This window comes from Schistocerca gregaria, chromosome 1 (genome assembly GCF_023897955.1).
Source record: "Schistocerca gregaria isolate iqSchGreg1 chromosome 1, iqSchGreg1.2, whole genome shotgun sequence".
Classification (NCBI taxonomy): Eukaryota; Metazoa; Arthropoda; class Insecta; order Orthoptera; family Acrididae; genus Schistocerca; species Schistocerca gregaria.
In genome coordinates this window covers 654,280,884-654,304,743 of record NC_064920.1, presented here as the reverse complement: position 1 = coordinate 654,304,743, position 23,860 = coordinate 654,280,884, and the positions used below count along the sequence as shown (strand labels likewise).

At 38.8% G+C, this 23,860-nt stretch overlaps 1 protein-coding gene across 2 annotated transcripts in view; it reads left to right on the top strand.

Annotated features, from left to right (window-relative positions):
* Nucleotides 1-23,860, top strand: part of LOC126361386 (myosin-I heavy chain) — a 783,760-nt gene that overhangs the window by 666,200 nt on the left and 93,700 nt on the right. For both annotated transcript variants that reach the window (XM_050007788.1, XM_050007787.1), the window contains 5 exons: nt 7,086-7,240; nt 12,322-12,546; nt 12,704-12,838; nt 15,521-15,750; nt 16,095-16,275. In XM_050007788.1, the coding sequence (XP_049863745.1) occupies nt 7,086-7,240; nt 12,322-12,546; nt 12,704-12,838; nt 15,521-15,750; nt 16,095-16,275 (926 nt within the window). The remainder of the gene's footprint in view (nt 1-7,085; nt 7,241-12,321; nt 12,547-12,703; nt 12,839-15,520; nt 15,751-16,094; nt 16,276-23,860) is intronic.

The window sequence follows — 23,860 nt, the reverse complement described above, 5'->3', positions numbered from 1 at the left end:
AAGGACCTGGAAGAGCAGTTGAACGGAATGGACAGTGTCTTGAAAGGAGGATATAAGATGAACATCAACAAAAGCAAAACGAGGATAATGGAATGTAGTCAAATTAAATTGGGTGATGCTGAGGGAATTAGATTAGGAAATGAGACACTTAAAGTAGTAAAGGAGTTTTGCTATTTAGGAAGTAAAATAACTGATGATGGTCGAAGTAGAGAGGATATAAAATGTAGACTGGCAATGCCAAGGAAAGCGTTTCTGAAAAAGAGAAATTTGTTAACATCGAATATAGATTTAAGTGTCAGGAAGTCGTTTCTGAAAGTATTTGTATTGAGTGTAGCCATGTATGGAAGTGAAACATGGACGATAACTAGTTTGGACAAGAAGAGAATAGAAGCTTTCGAAATGTGATGCTACAGAAGAATACTGAAGATAAGGTGGATAGATCACGTAACTAATGAGCAGGTATTGAATAGGATTGAGAAGAAGAGAAGTTTGTGGCACAACTTGACTAGAAGAAGGGATCGGTTGGTAGAACATGTCCTGAGGCATCAAGGGATCACAAATTTAGCATTGGAGGGCAGTGTGGAGGGTAAAAATCGTAGAGGTAGACCAAGAGATGAATACACTAAGCAGATTCAGAAGGATGTAGGTTGCAGTAGGTACTGGGAGATGAAGAAGCTTGCACAGGACAGAGTAGCATGGAGAGCTGCATTAAACCAGTCTCAGGACTGAAGACAAGAACAACAACAACAACAACAACAACAATTATGGTTCTAAATCTTATTCTGCCTTGAAAACTTCATATCTACCCATCTTTTTGATTTGCAGCTCCTTGTATTGGCTGTGTTTGCAGTTAAAATTTTTGGATGTGAGGTCCGCCAGTTATGCAAGACAACGTTTTGCATAACTGGTGGACTTCACATCCAAAAATTTATATCTACCATTTCACTTCAGGATTACATGAAATTCCATTGCCAGTTTTTGCAATTCTTCATAGATAAATTTTAGTTGAGAATTTTATTTGCATGCCTATTATTCATTCTGTATATGTGGCCACAACTGCCATTTTCTAATTGTATTTGGGTTTTTTTTAAATTACAGATTTAATTTGATTTCTTCTTCATCTAAATTCCATTTGCACTGTACAATTATGTAACATGTTATGCTAATGTTTTGTAAGGTTTTTGAAGAACAGAAAACTCATTTGTAAAAATAAACATGGATTCTGCAAATAGGAACCTTGTGAAACTCAGCTTGCTCTGTTCATCCATGAGATCCAGAGCACCATAGACAGGAAGGCATTCAACAAAGTTCTGCACGTCTTATGCTCAACAAAATATGAGCTTACTGAGTATCTGACTGTATTTGTGACTGGCTTCAGGACATTCTTGCATAAAGAAATCAACACATCATTTGTAATGGCACAAAGTTGACAGATGTAGTGGCAGAGATACATTGTGCGTCATGGAGAGGTTTAATGTTCATATTTTGAGAGTGTGCTTTCCAGAAAGAGTTGGGGAACATATTTCCTATCACTTTAATTTTTTTGTCTGTGTCTACTTTCTTTCAACCATGATGTGCTTGCCAGATGTCGGTCCCAATTCCTTTATCCTTCCTGTCTTCAGATCACCTTCCCTATACTATCACACACTATCTGAAGTTCCATCAATCAGTATTAACAACAGTCACACTCTGGAATTGGAGGAGAGTTTTCTTGTTTTTAAACCAGAGGTGACCCCTGCTCTTTTACTGGTGTGTGACTACTACTGTTGTTTTGTAATTAAAATATATTGTCTTGTCATTTTTCTGGAGTTATAACACCTGACTGGACTTTTGACTATTGTTACAGTGTTGAAGAAGTAAAACTTCAATAAGCAAATGTTGACATTACCTTATCTTTAAGAAAAGTGATGCTTCAAATGTGTAATATGTTGAACAACCAATGTAATGGAAAGAAAGGGAATTTATCCTCAGTGACTAGACCACTGTACTGATGCCCAGTCTAACTGTGCAACTAACAGAGCAGAGAAATGAAAAAAAAAAAAATGCAAGAATGTGAGGCACACATTGAAATGCAAACAAAGATGCTGCTTCACTGAGTGAATCTACATGCCACAGCAATCAGCTGCCAAGAAAAAGTACACATAAGTTGCTATGAGACTCATATGAATGTTCTGAAAAATGTCAACTCAACTTAAGGGACTGTTTACTTAATTATGAGCTGCAGAACTGTATTAAAAATTGTAAATGATACAAATGCACTCATACAGAGCATTAATGTTACACGCACACAGAACTATCAACCATTTTTACATCAAGAGATATTGCAAACTTAAGCAGTCTGATCTTTCTGATAAACTCCTACTTACCTTTCTCAGTTTATATTTGATCAACATTGGGTTATGTTAGTCTCTCTCTCCCAACTGACTTACTTACTCAGTTCTCGATGGCCCTATTGTTCTACAGTTAAAAAGGATTCCAAACCATCATACATATTGGCATCCTTTCATATATAAAAATCATTGCCAGAGGTGAAAGAGGCAATAAGTGACAGAAAAATGTCTAAATACTGATGATTTCACTATAAATATTTACCCACTAAGCCCATGGGCCTTGCTTATTATGTATGATCCTTAGGAAAAAAATTGTGATTTTAGTCATAGCCATGTATCATTCCACCCGGCTTGAACAATAGCATTTATGCAATTCATGAATTCATTTGTTTTCTGTAATAACTTCAGACTTAATTTTTTGTATTTAATATCAAACATCACTTGAACATTTCACAATACCATAACCAGTGTAGACCAAACAATGGTCTCTCTTCAGATTGTCTATAGTTAGAAAGAGGAGAGGCATTTTGTAGGTTCTACAATGATTCTTTGTCTTTTCTTGTTATCAATTATAGTCTGTAAACGACCACTGGCTAGTGAAAACTATTTAAGATATTGTAAAATGCTCACGCATGTGATTGTGTTGTGCAAAATATAAAAAAAGTAAAAGAAAAATTTAATGTGATGACAATATTTTAGCTTTTTCAATATGAGTTCCTTCTTCAAAGAGGAGAGAGGGATAGAATAGAGAAGATTTAAAAAAAGAAAGGCAAGTCATTCAGAACCCAGAATGAAAGGAAGTTCCTATACTCGTGTCTCTTCCCCCACCCCCCCTCCTCCAGGAAGGAATGAATAGTGAAAGCTAGAATAATGTCATCACTTTTACTTTTGTGTTTGTTTATTGCCATTTCACCTCCTGAAGGTAAATATTACCAAAGAATGATGTATATTTATTAAAGAACGTAATCAATGACTTAATAACTTTTAGAGTCTATTTAATGTCTTATATTTTGTTTGCTGAACTCGTATCACAAAATATGAAAGCATTGGATACCACAGCTTCTGTCCATAGCCAAATACAAGTTACATCCACCCATTTATCTGCAAAATGACTACAATTTTCAACTTTTTTTGTTGTCATTCAGAGTTCACAAGTTTATATAAAACCCACACAACACTCATTTATGAAAGCATAGAACAGGTAGTCATGATAACATTAATGTCTTATGAGCCATATTCAATAAGTGACTTTTAATAAATAAACACAGACCCGTCCGAATAGACACAGGCATTAGCATGTTGCTTCTGGGATCTGGGGAGGTGCACCAGCCCCAGGTCGAATCTGCCTGGTGGATTAATGATGAGGCCCAGGGTGCCAGCTAGACTGGATGTGTTTTTTGATGGTTTCCCACACATGACTAGGTTAATACTAGACTGGTACCTGCGAGCATCCTCAGTTATGCAATGCACGAAAATTTTGAAAATATTTCTCATTTTCACAAAGGGTAATGCTAGACACACAGAGGCTGGGTACACACATTTCATTGGGGAGTGGGGATGGCAGTTGGGGGAGGAGGTGGCAACAGGAAAGGCATCTAGCCATCCTCTACCACTGACATTGCCAAATCCAGAATAACATTATAATCCTATAATAACACCAGATGAGGCCAGGAAGAAATAGAAATCTAAATAAATAGATGGATAGGTATACACATCCTTAAGAAATCATTGTATACCATGAAAATGTTTTATTTTTGCTTTAAATACAGGTTTTTTCCCATAGAGATGCCAGTTTTAGTTTTTCTTCTCCTTAGTTCTTTCTTATTGTAGCATTAAACTCACCTGATTTCCCTGAAGCAATTAAGATGAATACCAGATTGGTTCATTTGCAAAGGCTGTGGTTGATTTCTTCCCCCATCCCAGGCCATTCTGACTTTGTGGTCTGTTGCTTCTGATATTGTTATTGACAAGACAGTAAACCCTAATCTTTCTTCCATTTCCACTTGTGCACGTTCTCATCATTATACCCCTTATTTTGCTGTCTTGCTGTTGGCTGAAAGGACTTATTGCAACCACTGTGTAGTATTAGATATAGGCACAAATAGAAATCAGGCCGTGGTCTAGGGTTAGCATCTTTGATTAGTAATGAAAATGTCATAGGTCCTGTATTTGAACCTGGCCACTCCTTACGTTTTGAACAAAAATTATTGGCAATGATGTCTGAAGCCTTCGAGTGTAAGAAGTCACCCTTGTTCTGCCAACAGTCTTGTCAAAGAGAGCAGAGGAGTGGAAAGAGCTCAGGGCACTTCCTTACACTTGGGATGGGAAACAACCCATTAAAATGTTGAAGAATTGGTAATGATCAACAGCATGCAAATGCAGAAGGCAATCGAAACCACTGCCCTAACAGACACATAATGTGTATCCACAGGCATGTGGACTGTAATTGAAAACAATATAATGATGATCTCTCCATTGGCAAAATATTCTAGGTTAGTCCCCCATCTGGATCTCCAGAAACGAACTGCTGAACCCTGAAAAAAATATGGAATAACCAACAAAAGGATAACATTCTAAGAGTTGGAGAGTGGAACATTAGAAAATTGGATATGATAGGAAAGCTAAAAAACAGAAGAGGAAAATGCAAAGGCTCAACCTAGGTAAGGTTGGGGGGGAGGGGGGGACAGTGAATAGTGAATTGAAATGGAAAGAAGATAAGGATTTCTGGTTAGATGAATATTGGGTAATATCAAGAGCAGCAGACAATTGTATAATGGGAGTAGGATTTGTTATGAATAGGAAAGATAGCGCAGGGAGTTAATTGAGTTAATTACTGTGACCAGTTCAGTGACAGGATTGTTTTCATCAGATTCAACAGCAAATCAGTGCTGACAATAGTTCAGTTATACATGCAGATATCGCAAGCAGAAGACGAAGAAATGGGGAAAGTGTATAAGGATACTGAACTGTGTAATTCAGTATGTAAAGGATGTGAAAATCTGATACTCATGCAGACTGGAATGTGGTTGTAGGAGCAACTGTAAGAGAAAAGGTTACAGAAAAATATGGGTTTGGTGGGAGGAAGTGGGGATATAGAAAAACCGAGGAATGTTGAGATGCATTTGAAGTGTGCTAAAGATGTGGATTCTGTGGTAAGGAATACCTCAGTTGAAGCTTTGAAAAACTTGAAGTCACATAAGGTAGAAGAGGTAGATATCATTCCATCAGAATGTCTAAAACATCATTGGAGAGAGTGGCAACCGAAGGACTATTCAAGATGAGTGTAAAATCTATAAGGGAGGTGACATACCATCAGACTTTTGGAAAAATATCATCTACACAATTCTGAAGATACCAAAAGCAGGTACGTCTGAGAATTATGACACAATCAGCATAACAGCTCATGCAGCCAATTTACTGACAAGAATTATATACAGAAGAATGGAAAATAAAATAAAAGCTCTGTTAGATGAGAGCCAGTTTGGTTTTAGGAAAGATAAAGGCACCAGAAAGGCAGTGCTGATGCACTTGATAATGGAAATAAGACTGCAGAGAAATCAAGACATGTTCATAGCATTTGTTGTCCTGGAGAAGATTCAGTAATGTAAAATGGTGTATGATGTTCGAATTGTAAGAAAAATATGCATAACCTATAGGAACAGACAGGGAATGTACAATATAAGCCTTAATTTGGGGAAGAAATTTCTGAGAATGTACATATGGAGCACAGCTGTGTATGATAGTGAATTGTAGATGATGAGAAAACCAGGAAGAATTGAGGCCTTTGAGCTTTGGTGCTACAAAAGAATGTTGAAAGTTAGGTGGATTGAAAAGGTAAGGATTGAGGAGGTTCTCTATGGGAAAAACTGACAAGAAGAAGGGGCAGGATGATAGGACATGTGTTAAAATATCAGGAAATAACTTCATTGCTACTAGAAAGAGTTGTAGATTGGAATTCATTCATCAAATAATTAAGAACATACGGTGCAAGTTCTACTCAAAGATGAAGAAGTTGTCACAGGAGAGAAATCCATGGCAGGTCATTTCAAACAAGTCTTAAGACTGGTGATCAGAAAAAAAACAATGTAAAGTCCAGGACGGAATAACAATATGATATGGATGTATTGCTACTCACTACATATAGGAGCCATTGAACAACATACAGGCACATTTAAAAGTAGGATGTTTGATATTCATATTGATAGACACAAGTAGAAAACTATATAAATACCTGATTTTGGATCTAGAGGTTCTTTCATGTGGCAAAAGGTAGAAAAAGAATTGTGGATGAAACATGCAAGTCTTGCAAGACTCCCAATTTTAGAATAAGAGTGGGGCAACATGAGTGAGAATCCATAATAATGATTGTAGGGGTGTGTGTGTGTGTTTGTGTTTGTGTGTGTCTACTTTACCTTAAATTTAGAAGTGATGACTGAGAATCCCATAAAAACCAAAGCATGAAATATTCTGTTTAGTGCAGTGTCATTGATTCCAGTCTCTCTCATGCACATTGTAATTTATCTGAAATGTTTGTGATCTTGTAGATTATTTATTATTACAGCCTTCTGAGAGACACTTTTATGTTTCTTCTGGTTTTACGTAGAACTAAAATGGTCAAAATATCAAATATTTGTTACAAACTTATTTTTAATGGTACTGCTTTTGATACCAAATAATTTCTATTTGTGTTGTTGGAATGTACATAACATTATCTTTCTTTAAGTGGTTGATGGTAGCTATGTATCATTTTCACAGGTACAATTATGGCCACACTTACTCGCAAAAATAAACCTGTTGAGGTGATGCCAAAATATGAGATGGTGACATATTATCGTGGCTCCAGCATTCCTAACTCACACATACATATGTATGATCCAGATAATGTCAGTGTTGCATGTGTAATTTTTCGGGTAAGTGCTTATATTTTTGCATATTACAAATGAAAGTAGTATCACAAGTGATTGCATATTATGTAAGATGTTTGTATTTAGAGTGATGAATAACCTTGCATTAACTGTTATTGAAAAATTACTGTGTTATGGCAGTTCAAATGTTCCCATTGTGATGGATTAGAAGCTATCTTCAAAAGTGTTTGGAAATAAGCTCTCTGTTGCTTGTTAGTGAAGATATGAATAGTAACTAGAAATTATGGTGTCTGATATCTAAGATGTCTCATATCTGTGGTATCTAATATCTAAGGTATCAAATGTAGTTGGTGAATTTACATTTTTGTGGTAGAGATTATGATAAAAAGTGATTCAGCTTTGTGCAATTTGTGAACAGTAAATAATATTTCAGCAAAAAATTTATGATTTTAATTTGCATTGTCATTGTAAAATGTGTTACTAGCTATACAGTTACATTCCTGCTATTCACTAATGTCAAAATGAGTAAACATATTACATTATGCCTCCTCCCATGAACCATGGACCTTGCCGTTGGTGGGGAGGCTTGCATGCCTCAGTGATAGGTGCAACCACAATGGAGGGGTATCTGTTGAGAGGCCAGACAAACTTGTGATTCCTGAAAAGGGGCAGCAGTCTTTCAGTAGTTGCAGGGGCAACAGTCTGGATGATTGACTGATCTGGCCTTGTAACATTAACCAAAACAGCCTTGCTGTGCTGGTACTGCAAACAGCTGATAGCAAGGGGAAACTATAGCCATAATTTATCCCTGGGACATGCAGCTGTACTGTATGGTTAAATGATGATGATGTCCTCTTGGGTAAAATGTTCTGGAGGTAAAATAATCCCCGGTTCAGATCGCCAGGTGGGGACTACTCAGGAGGATGTCGTTATCAGGAGAAAGAAAACGGGCGTTCTACGGATCGGAGTGTGGAATGTCAGCTCCCTTAATCAGGCAGATAGGTTAGAAAATTTAAAAAATAGAAATGGATAGGTTAAAGCTAGATATAGTGGGAATTAGTGAAGGACAGTGGTGGGAGGAACAAGACTGCTGGTCAGGTGAACACAGGGTTATAAATACGAAATCAAATCGGGGTAATGCAGGAGTAGGTTGAATAATGAATAAAAAAAATACAAGTGCGGGTAAGCTTCTACGAACAGCATAATGAATGCACTACTGTAGTCAAGATAGACATGAAGTCCACACCTACCACCGTAGTACAAGTTTATATGTCTGCTAGCTCTGCAGATGATGAAGAGATTGAAGAAACTTATGATGAGATAAAAGAAATTATTCAGATAGTGAAGAGAGATGAAAATTCAATAGTCATGGGGGACTCAAATTCAATAGTAGGAAAAGGGAGAGAAAGAAAAGTAGTAGGTGAATATGGAATGTGGGTAGGGAATGAAAGAAGAAGCCACCTGGTAGAATTTTGCACAGAACATAACTTAATCATAGGTAACACTTGGTTTAAGAATTGTGAAAGAAGGTTGTATACATTGAAGATTCCTGGAGACACTGGAAGGTTTCAGATAGATTATATAATGGTAAGATAGAGATTAAGGAACCAGGTTTTATATTGTAAGACTTTCAAGGGGCAGATGTGGGTTCGACCACAATCTATTGGTTATGAATTTTATATCAAAACTCAAGAAACTGGAAAAAGGTGGAAATTTAAGGAGATGGGACGTGGATAAACTGAAAGAGCCAAAGGTTGTAGAGAGATTCAGAGAGAGCATTATGGAATGATTGACAAGGATGGGGGAAAGAAATACAGCAGAAAAAGAATGAGTAACTTTGTGAGATGAAATAGTGAAGGCAGCAGAGGATCATGTGGGTAAAAATAGTAGAAATCCTTGGGTAACAGAAGAGATATTGAATTTAATTGATGAAAGGAAAAAATATAAAAATGCAGTAAATAAAGCAGGCAAAATGGAATACAAACGTTTCAAAACTGAGATCGAAAGGAAGTGCAAAATGGCTAAGCAGGGATGGTTAGATGACAAATGTAAGTATGTAGAGTCATATATTGCTAGGGGTAAGATAGATACTGCTTACCGAAAAATTAGAGAGACCTTTGGAGAAAAGAGAACCACTTCTATGAATAGCAAGAGCTCAGATGGAAAATCAGTTGTAAGCAAATAATGGAAGGCAGAAAGGTGGAAGGAGTTTATAGAGGGTCTATACAAGGGCAATGTGCTTGAGGGCAATAATAGTGAAATGAAAAAGGATGTGGATGATGATGAGATTGGAGATATGATACTGCGAGAAGAATTTGACAGAGCACTGAAAGATGTAAGTGGAAACAAGGCCCCGGAAGTAGACGAACATTCCTTTAGAATTACTGATAACCTTGGGAGAGACAGCCATGACAACTCTATCATCTCGTAAGCAAGATGTATGAGACAGGTGAAATACCATCAGACTTCAAAAAGAATATATTAATTCCAATTCCAATGAAAGCAAGTATTGACAGGTGTGAAAAGTACTGAACTATCAGTTTAATAAATCATGGCTGTAAAATACTAACACTAATTCCTTACAGACAAATGGAAAAACTGGGAAGCTGACCTCAGGAAAGATCAATTTGGATTTAATAGAAATGTTGGAACACGTGAAGAAATACTGACTTTGTGACTCATCTTAGAAGATACAATAAGCAAAGGCAAACATATGTTTCTAGCATTTGTAGACTTAGAGAAAGCTTTTGACAATGTTGACTGGAATACTGGGAGTGAAGGGCTATTTACAATTTGTACAGAAATCAGATGATAGTTATAAGAGTCAAGGGTCACAAAAGGGAAGCAGTGGTTCAGAAGGGTTGTAGTCAATCTCCGATGTTATTCAGTCTGTATATTGAGCAAGCAGAGAAGGAAACAAAAACAAAACAAAAAATTGGAGTAGGAATTAAAATCCATGGAGAAGAAATAAAAATTTTGAGGTTTGTAATTCTGTCAGAGACAGCGAAGGACCTGGAAGAGCAGTTGAATGAAATGGACTGTGTCTTGAAAGGAGGATATAAGATGAACATCAACAAAAGCTAAACAAGGATAATGGAATGCAGTTGAATTAAATCAGGTGATGATGCGGGTATTAGATTAGGAAATGAGACACTTAAAGAAGTAGCTATTTGGGGATCAAAATCACTGATGATGGTTGAAGTATAGAGGATATAAAATGTAGACTGTCAATGGCAAGGAAAGCGTTTCTGAAGAAGAGTATTTTGTTAACATTGAGTTTAGATTTAAATCTCAGAAGTCTTTTCTGAAAGTATTTGTATGGAGTGTAGTCATGTATGGAAGTGAAACATGGATGATAAATAGTTTGGACAAGAAGAGAATAGAAGCTTTCTAAATGTGGTGCTACAGAAGAATGATGAAGATAAGATGAGTCGATCATGTAACTAATGGGGAGTTACTGAATAGAATTGGGGAGAAGAGGAATTTGTGGCACAACTTGACTAGAAGAGAGGATCGGTTGGTAGGACACGTTCTGAGGCATCAAGGGATCATCAATTTAATATTGGAGGGAAGTGTTTGTGTGTGTGTGTGTGGAGGGGGGGGGGGGGGGGGGGAAGTCGTAGACTGAGACCAAGGCATGAGTACACTAAACAGATTCAGAGGGCTGTAGATTGTAGTAGTTACTCGGAGATGAAGAACTTTGCACAGGATAGAGTAACGTGGAGAGTTTCATCAGACCAGTATCTGGACTGGAGCCCACAACAACAATAACATTACATTACACATTTTGGTTAACACATTATTTGCAATAGATATTTGTAGATCAAGTAGCTTTGCTTAGCTGCTATCTGGTATGCATAATATTCATAATGAATCCTACCTCTGTTGTACCATTTTCTGCTGCTGTTGGTATTACCCTACATTCATCTGACTAGAAACCCTTATCTTGTTTCCATTTTGCTTCACTGACCTTGACTGTATCTAGCTGAGCCTTTTCATTTCCCTTTTTCTAGCTCCCCAATCATGCTCAAACTGGACATTCCACCCTCTGACCTGTTGAATGTTATCTTTCACTGATTATACAATCTCTTTCTCGTGGTTAAATCTTGGCAGTCTTCTCCTGGGGAGGAAGGCATTATCAGAGAGAGTTAGCTATCATCAAGATACTGTCTTCAGTTGCAGGACACAAGTGCTGTGGATACACATTATGTATCTTTAATGCAGGGGTTACCACTCCCTTGTACATCCTTGTGCCATTGATCATTGCTAATTCTTCTGCTTTTAGGAACCCCAATGGCAAGTGATTGCCCTGAACCTCTGTCTACGCCTCTGCCTTCTTTGACAAGGCAGTGGGCAGAATGTCTCCTTATACCAGAAGTCTTCCCCACTAGACCACATACTGTTATTACTGAAAGGATATAGCTCTACTCACAGTGAAGATAAGACATTAAGTTACAGACAAGCACAGTGAAAAGACTATTACATTTCAGCTTTTGGTCAAAGTCTTCTTCTTTTCTGAAGAAGGCTTTGGCCGAAAGCTTATATGTAATAGTCTTTTCATCGTGCCTGTCTGCAATTCAGTGTGTCACCTTCACATTGAGTAGTAATCTATCCTTTTTATAATATTGTTGATATTCCAATCTGAGCTTTCTACTATTTGTTTTTACTATTATTGCTGTCATTTCCATTTTATAATTGTTAATTTAGTGGTGTCTTGAAATAATTTTATACAGATGGACAATTAACTAAATGTACTTTGTCCATGATAGCTACAAATGGGGGAAATTAGCATTGCCAGGTTGCAACTAGTACACAATGGGACAAATTTAGGTTCTTAGTGCTTGCCCTCTCTTATTCACACTTTTCTGCAACTTCACTGGTATCGACAAGTGAGATCCAAACTGGCACACATTTTCAACTGTTATTAAACAACAAAGATATAATTTCCCATTTATTATTATTCATTAAGCATTATTGTTGAACACGAAAGTGTCAAGTTTCTTTCTTACTTCTATCAAATTGTCTGACTTAAGTTAAACCAGTAAAATATTTTTACTGGTGTAATTTTTAATCAGAAAGTCCTCCTGTTGGGCTGTATGTAACAGATAATTTTCTCATTTTCTAAGGACCTGTGCAAATACATTCGTGGAGAACTGAAAGCTGATGCTGAGCTGCAGACAATACAATCTATTGTTGGCTATGGTATTGAACGTGAAGAGCTTCGGGATGAGATATTTGTCCAGTGTATTCGCCAAGCTACAAATAATCCAAATTCTGAATCAACTGAACGGGTGTGGCTCTTGCTGTGTTTATGTATTGTGTCCTTTCCTCCAAGTAAACTTCTTTTCAAGGTACTAAGTAACATATGCTATTTCAGATTATTTTTATCAAACACATTATTTACAATAAAGGCTTTTCATTTATGGACTGCATGGTTGTTACTTTATTTTTGCCTTCACTGGGTCTGAATGCAAGACAGTAACTAATGTTCAAATTATTTACTTTCAGTATTTTGTGTGCTTCCTAAAGAAAAATCTTGCCTTAGAAGGGAAACTTCGCCAATATGTTCAGTGGTGCTTAGATAACTGCAAGAATACGAAAGTATCATGTCGTCAATATCCACCATCTGCAGTGGAAATAGCTGTAAGTTGCTTCTAATAACTGAAGTAATAAACTTTTCAATTATATTGTTATTCATAAGTCTGAATAATATTTATGTTCCTCTTTTCATCTTAAAGATCTCTAACATTGACAGGTAAGAGTTATCAGTTTGTATTTGTTCATAACAGAAAGTGACAAATATGATTATGCCTTAAAAAATTGTGAATAGGAAACCACTTACCCACTGAAGAAAAATAGATACCAAATAGACATACATACAAAGGTTAGTTAATATAGAGCTACTAGCCTTTTACTCTTCCCCCTCCCTCTGACCATCTCCTCATTCCACTCTCTGTGATGATCGCCTCCTCCTTCTCCCCGTCTCATAATCCCCTCCCCCCCCTTCTATGACCATCTCCTCCTCCTCCTCTCTCTGTCTACCCCTTCCTCCGCTCCCTCTCTGCCCATCTCTTCCTCCTGACTCTCTGTCTTTGCATCTGCTCCTCCCCATACCACTTTCCCAGTGCATCTCATCCACCCCCTTTCATTGTTCATCTTATCCACAATCTTTCACTGTCCATCTCCTCCTCCCCTCTTTCTCTGCCTGAGTGTGCCCATCTGCACCTTGCCACTTGTGTAGGGCATTCTAGATGTTGGGGGTTACCAATCATTTCACCCCCATTTGCACCACTATGGGAACCAGGTGGTTCTTACTCCCGCAGAACTTCTTCCCAAATAATAAGTAGTTTGTGTACCAAATTTGGTTTAAATCAATCCAGTGGTTTAGGAGAAGATATGGAACATACATGCATTCATACATTTATATATATGTGTGTGATAGTTTATCATCTCATTTTTGTAGCTGCCCACAAACCAGACATTCTTCTCTGCAGCTGTTCATACAATAGTTTATATACTTATACAGGATGAAAAGCTACTAACATACATAAATTAGAGTTTCTTTGATATTTGTAGATGTGCTTTAATCATGTTTTTCTAGGTAAGAAGTAGCATGTCATTTTTTGTGTTGTTTCACACTTGTGGTTGCTAATGTATGACTGATGATATAGCTTTATACCTGATGCAATACTCAAAGAGTAACAGAACTTTATGCCCAGTTATGCAAAGTATGTTATGCTTTCTTGTGCTTAGAACTTTCAGTGTTTACATTAAGCATTGAGTTTATATAATTGTTTGCAGATATTGCAACAATTTCTTACAATACCATGCCATTTACTTATTTCCTGCCTAAAAACCTATTCATTTTTACACTCTAAACATATTATATATGCAATCAGGGACACACATGTGCACCTCTCGCAGAACACCATGATTGTCCCACGGTTGTGTGAGACTTGTGACAGTGCAACTGTTCTGAAGAAGAGCAATTGTGTTGCGTTAGCATAGTGACTGCAAGTATTAAGTGATATGGAGTTTCTCAATTTCTTTTATATGGTTTACAGCCCAATATCATGTCAGTACACAGTTCCTCAATGAAATTGTTCATTGCACCATAATAAAGGCACTGTGGATAGAATCATCTGGTGGAATCAAATAGAGTGGAGACATCAGTCTTAGTGAAGTTGGTTTTGGGCCTCTTCAATATTTTGTATATCTGTTTAGCATCAAAACCATGTTGTTGATTGCTAGAAACATGGCAGAGAAAACTGCAGAGATTTTTTATGTCTGAAAGGATTATCTTGTGTTATTAAAAGGTGGTGTATTGCCTTGAGTATTGGAAATGTAATTGTCTCTTCTTTTGAACATGCAAAACATTTTTCAAACCTTGGACTTCTCAGCTTAAGGTTAAGCCTCATACCTACATTTAATTGTTCTGGATTCTTCAAGGGACAAAAATTTTGCGTTTTTAAACATTCAGGATATTTTTTGATGTGTGTGTCCACTATTATTATTCAAATTCTTGCTATGCATCTCTCCATTTGAACCTCTATTTCAACATCTGCAGGAGGCACCAGCCTTTACCACCAACATAATATGCACAAAACTTCCTGCAGATTAAAACTGTGTGCCAGACTGGGACTCAAACCTGGGATCTTTACCTTTTGTGGGCAAATGCACTACCAACGAGCTATCCAAACACAACCTATGAAATGCCCATACGGTACTTTCACCAGTACCTTATCCCCTGTCTTACAGACCTCACAGAAGTTCTGCATAACTTTCAGGACTAGCACTTGTGGAATTTATAACAACATGTTTGAATATTATATGTCAGTTTAAATAAGTTTACCCATTAAGTAAATGAAAGATATGTAATAATATTACAATTGTGTAGATGATGATGACACAGTAATGTTGTTTCTAATGAGTATTGCAGTTCATAGTCCACCTTTCATTGGCAACATGAAGAGAACATTCAATCTTAAATTTCTGAACAGAAGAACTTGTTGTCATTGTTATCTCTTGTGCTGCCAAATACAGAACCTCCAGCAATAATGGAATCTTTGTAACAGCAAGTTTGTGCGTCAGATTCTCCTTCTTCGTGATACTTCTTGAGGAATTTTACATCTGCTGACATTCATAATGTCTGTTTCTCTCTCTCTTTTCTCTTTTTCAGAGTGTTGTTTATCATTTTTCATTTGTTGATTGTATCTCATGATATTATGTATGGATTTACAATAAATATAATCATAATAATTTATGCTAACATTTAAAATGATTTTTATGTTTAAAAAAGTGATAAGCTGAGAATTTTTTCTGCAGGCAATGCGTCGACTTGGAACAATAGTATGTAGGTTTTTCTTCTTGGATGGGCGTACAAAAGCAATTGATGTACATCCAACTGACACAGCAAGTGATGCAGCTGCAAAGCTAGCAGAAAAGCTTGGTCTGAGAAACCTGGAAGGTTGGGCCATCTATCAGAGTAGACCAGATGGAGAGGAACATGTCCGTGCCCATGACTTCCTCTATGATGTCATTGCTGCTTGGGAGATGTTAGTAATTTTTTTCCCCTACCAGAAGTTAATATTTGAAACTGTACTTCTCTTTAGAATATAAATTATAGTTATCCTACAGCTGAAATGTTGAGCAGTAAATAAGCAGACATAAATGAGAGATTAATGTTGAATTTAAGATTACAAACTTGCATTCTTCTCCAGAGTACTGGCACAGAATTGTCCCATAGCTGTTGTTTTCAAACTTCCATTCTTTTTTGTTTATCCCTTTTCGTTCATGAATTCATATGCTTTAAAATGAGAGTATGTGTAAGTTATTGTGATCGAAAGACAGCTTTGCTACAGAAAGCTCATTTTATGTCTATATACGTGTTTTATTTCAGGAAACAGAGTAAAGGTGGAAGTTTCGCTACCCTGAGTCGGCGAGGCAACAGTACTACACTCGGAAGTGGAGAGAATCGTTTTGTTTTCAAGAGACGGTTGTTCAGAACAACTCGTGAACTATCACAAGACCCTGTGGAGTTGAATATGCTTTATGCGCAAGCTGTCTACAGTGTTGTTAAGGTCAGAGCCTTTTTTAATGCAATTAACAAAGAAGGTAGCATCATAGAAAACAATATAATTATAATAATGATATTATGAAAAGGGTAGATCGCTACTCATCACATAGAAAAGGTGTTGAGTTGCAGACAGATACAACAAAAAGATTGCTTAACCAGTAAGCTTTCGACCAAAAGTCCTTTGCTGAAAGTGTACACACACACACACACACACACACACACACACACACCAGATATTCATGCAAGTACAATTCACACACGCGTGAACAGTGTCTCTGGCCGCCTAGGCTGGCCTGCAAGCAACTACGCATGATGGGAGAAGGAATCTTTGTGGTGAGGGCAAGGAGGAGGATGCGACAAGGAATTGGGGTGGGGGCAGTAAAGTGCTGTTTGTGGGAGCATACAGGAATATGATGGAGACAGGGTAGGGCAGCTAGGAGCAGTTTATTAGGCAGGACATGGGGGTAGGGGGGAGTGGTGGTAAAGGAGAGAAGTAACTGTGGGTGCACTGGTGGAATAGAAGGCTGTGTAATGCTGTAATGGAAGTAGGAATAGGGATAGACAGGTGAAGGACAGTGGGGAAAGAAAGGTTGAGTAGGACAGGGGAAGTTACGGGAATGTAGTGGTGGGAGGGTGTATGGAACAGCTCTTGCATGTAGGTCTATTGCAGCTATATGAGCCATGAGGCAATGGGTTTTGGGCAGGGGTGGAGTAGGGATGTATGAGGATATTGTGTAGGTTCGGTGGGTGGTGGAATACTACTGTGAGAGGGGTGGGAAAGATAGTGTGTAGGCTATTCCTCATTTCAGATCACGACAGGAGATAGTCAAAACCCTGATGGAGAATGTGATTCAGTTGCTCAAGTCCTGGTTGTTGCTGAGTCATGGGGGAATGCTTCTTTGTAGCCAGATGTTGGGACTTTGGGAGGTGATGGGGAACTGGAGAGATAAGACATGGGAGATCTGTTTCTCTACAAGGTTGGAAGGGTAATTTCAGTCTGTGAAGGCTTTCATGAGACCCTTGGTATATTTTGAGAGGGACTGCTTGTTATTACAGATGCAATGGGTATGCATCTCTAGGCTGTATGGAAGTGACATCTTGATAAGGAATGGGTGGCAGCCTCAGGTCTCATCTTTTCTCCATACTTAATCCATTCTGACCTTTTTGTGATTTTCTCATGCATTTTTATGTGAGGTTTTTTTGTATGCATTTCTATGTTGCTTTGGTATTTTTACACATTTTTATCCTCCACTATGGATCCTTGTGCCTTCCATCTGTGCCATTACAGAAAAGTTTCCTCATCCCTAGCCAGAATCTAGTCCCACATACTGCTCCTGCATTGTTGCCTGACTCATTGAATTCCCCCAAATGGCCTTACAACCAAATTGCCCACTTTCAGCTTCGGCCCCTCCTTCCACAATGGCCTCCTGCTGTTTAGGTTCTGTCAGTTGTTAATCTTCATCCGTAAAATTCGTTTGCTCTTAAATCCCAAATTCTTGTATCCCATCTCTCATTATTATATACTTGCCTTCCAAGAACTAGAGCAGCAAGACAGTCACCTCAAAAACCTCTCCAACCTGTTAACCACCTACTCTGCCTTGGACTACCACTAGCCACCACCTCTAGAATAGCCTCCAGACCTCACCCACATTCCACAAACCCTACCTTGCAGATCTACTACATTGACTGTACTCTTCAAAATTCCCTGCCACCATCACACAGAATCAAGTAAATAGATCTTGAACACAGTAATGAACCTTTCCTAAAAAAAGCCTTAGTCCCACAGAAGTATCAGTCCTCTCCAAAAGCCTTACCTTTTGTCCCTCTCCCAAATTCAATCATGCTGGACTTGTTAAAGACCTTCTCTCCTACTCCTAGTCCCTAAAGTGGAAACACTTTTTTGCCACCAACCATACAAATCACACTCAACTCAGTACCAATGTTGAACCCCTGCCTGACTCAATTCACTCCTCCACCTAACCATGTTCCATCCCCACTGCTCATCCCCCCAAATCACCCTCTGTTAACATTCCAGAATTTCTTAACCTAAAAATCTGCCTCACCATCATTCCCCAGATCTCTCAACATTCAAGTTAACTTTACATCCACAGAAAGAACTACAATCCACCACCTAAAAACTGATCCCCACCTTATAATCCTACCTGCTTACAAAGACACTACCACTGTGGTTTTGAACTTCAACGATTGCCTGATGGAAAGAATCTGCCAGTTGTCAGATTTGTCCACCTAAAAATCCTGCCACAGTGACCCCATTCCAGAAATCCAACAGGATCTCCAACTCTCCTCAAATCCTTAGGCCCATCCCCAAACTTCTCCCCTGAGTCTCTCTCTCTCTCTCTCTCTCTCTCTCTCTCTCTCTCTCTCTGTCTCTGTCTCTCTCTCTGTCTCTCTCTTTTTCTCTCTCTCTCTCTCTCTCTCTCTCTTTCTCTCTCTCTCTTTCTCTCTCTCTCTCTCCCCTCACCCCTAACACTCCTCTCACCCCTACCCACATCCCCCCCACCCCCCACCCCTCCCACCTCTCCGCTACACACTTCCTGTCCCACTGAGAGAATCTCTACTTTTGTAGACCAACACCTTCAGTTTGTTATTCAAAACCTACCCTCCTATATAAAAGACACTAACCATTTCCCCCAATGACTCCACAGTTCCTGTTCCTTTACCGCATGGCGCCCTGCTCATAACTATTGATGCTGCTTCCTTTACTCTATCATTCCTAATGCCCATGGCCTTGCCACTATGGAACAATACCTTTCCCAATGCCCAATTGATTCCTGATCTACATCCTCCTTCCTGGTCACCATGACCAAATATATCATCATGCACAATTACTTCACCATTGAAGTCATCACATACAAACAAATCCCTGATATGGCAATGGGCATCCCCATGACACCATTCTATGTCAACTTATTTATGGGCCATCTAGACAAACCCTTCCTATCCACCCAGAATCCCAAACCCCTCACCTGGCTCAGACTGATTGATAACATCTTTGTGTCCTGGACTGAATGTCAGCAGGCCTTATCCTCATTCCTCTGGAACCTCAACGCCTTCTCCCCCATTCACTTCACCTGGTCCTCCTGAACCCAACAAGCCACTTCCCTTGATGTTTACCTCCACCCCAATGATGGCTTCATCAGTACGCCCATCCATATCAAACTTATCAATCACCAGCAATACTCCGCTTTGACAGCCGCCATCCATTCCCTACAAAGAAGTCCCTTCCATAAAGCCCAACCACCCATGGCTGTTGCATCTGTAGTGACAAGGATTCCCTCATAAAATAAACCAGAGATCTAACTGAAGCATTCAAACACCAAAATTACCCTCCCAACCTTGTACAGAAACAGATATTCTGTGCCTTATCTTTCCATTTACCCACAACTTCCTGAAGTCTAAATGCCTGGGCACGAAGGAACATTCTTTTCATGACTCAGTACCATCCAGGACTAAAGCAACTGAATCACATTCTCTGCCTTGGTTTCTACTACCTCTCATCATGCTCTGAAATGAGGAATATCCTACCCACTATCTTTCCCACCTCTCCTACAATGGTATACAACTGCCTGCTGAACTTACACAATATCCTCATCAATCCTTGCTCCACCCCTGCTCCCAACCTCTTGCCTCATGACCCATATCTCTGCAATAGACCTAGATGCAAGACCTGCCCATTCATCCTTCCACCACCACCTACTCCAGTCCCATCACAAGCATTACCTATCGTATCAAAGGTGGGGCTACTGTGAAAGCAGTCATGTGATATGCCTAAGGTAAGTCTTTCCGCTCCCGGGATTGGAATGACTCCTTACCCTCTCGCTTAAAACCCACATCCTTTTGTCTTTCCCTCTCCTTCCCTCTTTCCTGAAGAAGCAACCGTTGGTTGCGAAAGCTAGAATTTTGTGTGTATGTTTGTGTTTGTGTGTCTATTGACGTGCCAGCGCTTTTGTTTGGTAAGTCACATCATCTATGGTTGCTTCTTCAGGAAGGAGAGGGAAAGACGAAAGGATGTGGGTTTTAAGGGAGAGGGTAAGGAGTCATTCCAATCCCGGGAGCGGAAAGACTTCCCTTAGGGGGAAAAAAAGGACAGGTGTATACTCGCACACACACACACACACACACACACACACACACACACACACACAATTTCGAGCTTTCGCAACCTGCGGTTGCCTCATCAGGAAAGAGGGAAGGAGAAGGAAAGATGAAAGGATGTGGGTTTTAAGGGAGAGGGTAAGGAGTCATTCCAATCCCGGGAGCAGAAAGACTTACCTTAGGGGGAAAAAAGGATAGGTATATACTCGCGCGCACACACACACACACACACACACACACACACACACACACACACACACATATCCATCCATCCGTCCATCCATCCATACATACATACATACATACATACACAGACACAAGCAGACATTTCTTGCGGAAGCTATAATATATAAAAATAGAAAGAAACTTCCACATGGGAAAAATATATTAAAAACAAAGATTCCAAGACTTACCAAACGGGAAAGCGCCGGCAGACAGGCACAATGAACAAAACACACAAACACACACGCAGAATTACTAGCTTTCGCAACCGATGGTTGCTTCTTCAGGAAAGAGGGAAGGAGAGGGAAAGACGAAAGGATGTGGGTTTTAAGGGAGAGGCTAAGGGGTCATTCTAATCCCGGGAGCGGAAAGACTTCCCTTAGGGGGAAAAAAGGACAGGTAATCCTGTGCTGAACTTAGGTTGGTGAACAACAATGGGTGCAAAGATTAGGTGGTTATGTTGTCTCCAGATCATGTTAAAGGGTGGGGAAATTGAAGAACATTTCGAAAAAAATTTTTCGAAAAAAGTTTCTAAAGAACAAGAAAAAAATTTTCGAAAAAATTTTTTCGAAAAAATAAAATTCGAAAACATTTTTCGAATAAAATCTCGAAAAATATGTGTGTAAATGTATTCAAAGGACTGGTTGTGTACTGGCGGGCTATGAGAACGAGGCTAACAATTGTTTGATGAAGAAATAATAACGTTTAAACCTGTGGGAAGCTGCTAAAAAATGATCGGTTATGTGGGAAAAACGGGAATGGAAATAAAACGAAAGTTGTTGGAAATAACTGAGATGGTTGTTTAATGGGTGAAAGGAACTGAAGCTGTGAAATAGTATTCACGAGTTTAAACGAAATGTTTGTAAACTTGGAACAGTGGATTTTATAGCAGCGGTTATGTTGAAAGCATTAAAAATTTTTAGGTTATGGTTTGGAAGTAAATTACGTATTATTGAGTATAATTAGGCAGGATAAAATGTATGGTAGATTATGGAAAAAAGGAAGATGAATACAAAGTGAAACTACTTGTACAAACAAAAAGAGAAAGTAAGATGATAGAGAAGATTTCGAAATGCAACAGAGACAATAACAAACATAATTGTTGGGTTCAAATTAATGATGATGTAAATAAAATAGAAAGAAACTTCCACATGGGAAAAATATATTAAAAACAAAGATTCCAAGACTTACCAAGCGGAAAAGCGCCGGCAGACAGGCACAATGAACAAAACACACAAACACACACGCAGAATTACTAGCTTCCGCAACCGATGGTTGCTTCTTCAGGAAAGAGGGAAGGAGAGGAAAACAACAGAAAGAGACTTCCACATGGGAAAAATATATTAAAAATATATATTAAAAATATATTAAAAACAAAGATTCCAAGACTTACCAAGCGGGAAAGCGCCGGCAGACAGGCACATGAACAAAACACACAAACACACACACAGAATTACGAGCTTTCGCAACTGGCAGTTGCTTCGTCAGGAAAGAGGGAAGGAGAGGGAAAAATGAAAGGATGTGGGTTTTAAGGGAGAGGGTAAGGAGTCATTCCAATCCCGGGAGCGGAAAGACTTCCCTTGGGGAAAAAAAGGACAGGTGTACACTTGCACACACACACACACACACACACACATCCACCCGCACATACACAGATACAAGCAGACATATATATATATATATATATATATATATATATATATATATATATATATATATATATTGTGTGTTTTGTTCATGTGCCTGTCTGCCGGCGCTTTCCCGCCTGGTAAGTCTTGGAATCTTTGTTTTTAATATATATATATATCTGTGTGTGTGTGTGTGTGTGTGTGTGTATGTATGTGTGCGTATGTGTGCGCGCACGCGCTTTGTCTACTTCAGAAGGCCTTTTGGCTGAAAGCTTACTTGTTTAGCAGTTCTTTTGGTTGTGTCTGTCTGTGACTCAACATCTCCACCGTATCAGTGTATGGAGGATAGCAATCTATACTTTTCAGAATATTGTGGCATTCCATCCTGGATTTTCCATTGTTGTTGTTGTTGTCTTCAGTCCTGAGACTGGTTTGATGCAGCTCTCCATGCTACTCTATCCTGTGCAAGCTGCTTCATCTCCCAGTACCTACTGCAGCCTACATCCTTCTGAATCTGCTTAGTGTACTCATCTCTCGGTCTCCCTCTACGATTTTTACCCTCCACGCTGCCCTCCAATGCTAAATTTGTGATCCCTTGATGCCTCAAAACATGTCCTACCAACCGATCCCTTCTTCTAGTCAAGTTGTGCCACAAACTTCTCTTCTCCCCAATCCTATTCAATACCTCCTCATTAGTTACGTGATCTATCCACCTTATCTTCAGTATTCTTCTGTAGCACCACATTTTGAAAGCTTCTATTCTCTTCTTGTCCAAACTATTTATCGTCCATGTTTCACTTCCATACATGGCTACACACCAAACAAATACTTTCAGAAACGACTTCCTGATACATAAATCTATATTCGATGTTAACAAATTTCTCTTCTTCAGAAACGCCTTCCTTGCCATTGCCAGTCTACATTTTATATCCTCTCTACTTCAACCATCATCAGTTATTTTACTTCCTAAATAGCAAAACTCCTTTACTACTTTAAGTGTCTCATTTCCTAATCTAATTCCCTCAGCATCACCCGATTTAATTTGACTACATTCCATTATCCTCGTTTTGCTTTTGTTAATGTTCATCTTATATCCTCCTTTCAAGACACTGTCCATTCCGTTCAACTGCTCTTCCAAGTCCTTTGCCGTCTCTGACAGAATTACAATGTCATCGGCGAACCTCAAAGTTTTTACTTCGTGTCCATGAATTTTAATACCTACTCCAAATTTTTCTTTTGTTTCCTTTACTGCTTGCTCAATATACAGATTGAATAACATCGGGGAGAGGCTACAACCCTGTCTCACTCCTTTCCCAACCACTGCTTCCCTTTCATGCCCCTCGACTCTTATTACTGCCATCTGGTTTCTGTACAAATTATAAATAGCCTTTCGCTCCCTGTATTTTACCCGTGCCACCTTTAGAATTTGAAAAAGAGTATTCCAGTCAACATTGTCAAAAGCTTTCTCTAAGTCTACAAATGCTAGAAACGTAGGTTTGCCTTTTCTTAATCTTTCTTCTAAGATAAGTCGTAAGGTCAGTATTGCCTCACGTGTTCCAACATTTCGACGAAATCCAAACTGATCCTCCCCGAGGTCTGCATCTACCAGTTTTTCCATTCGTC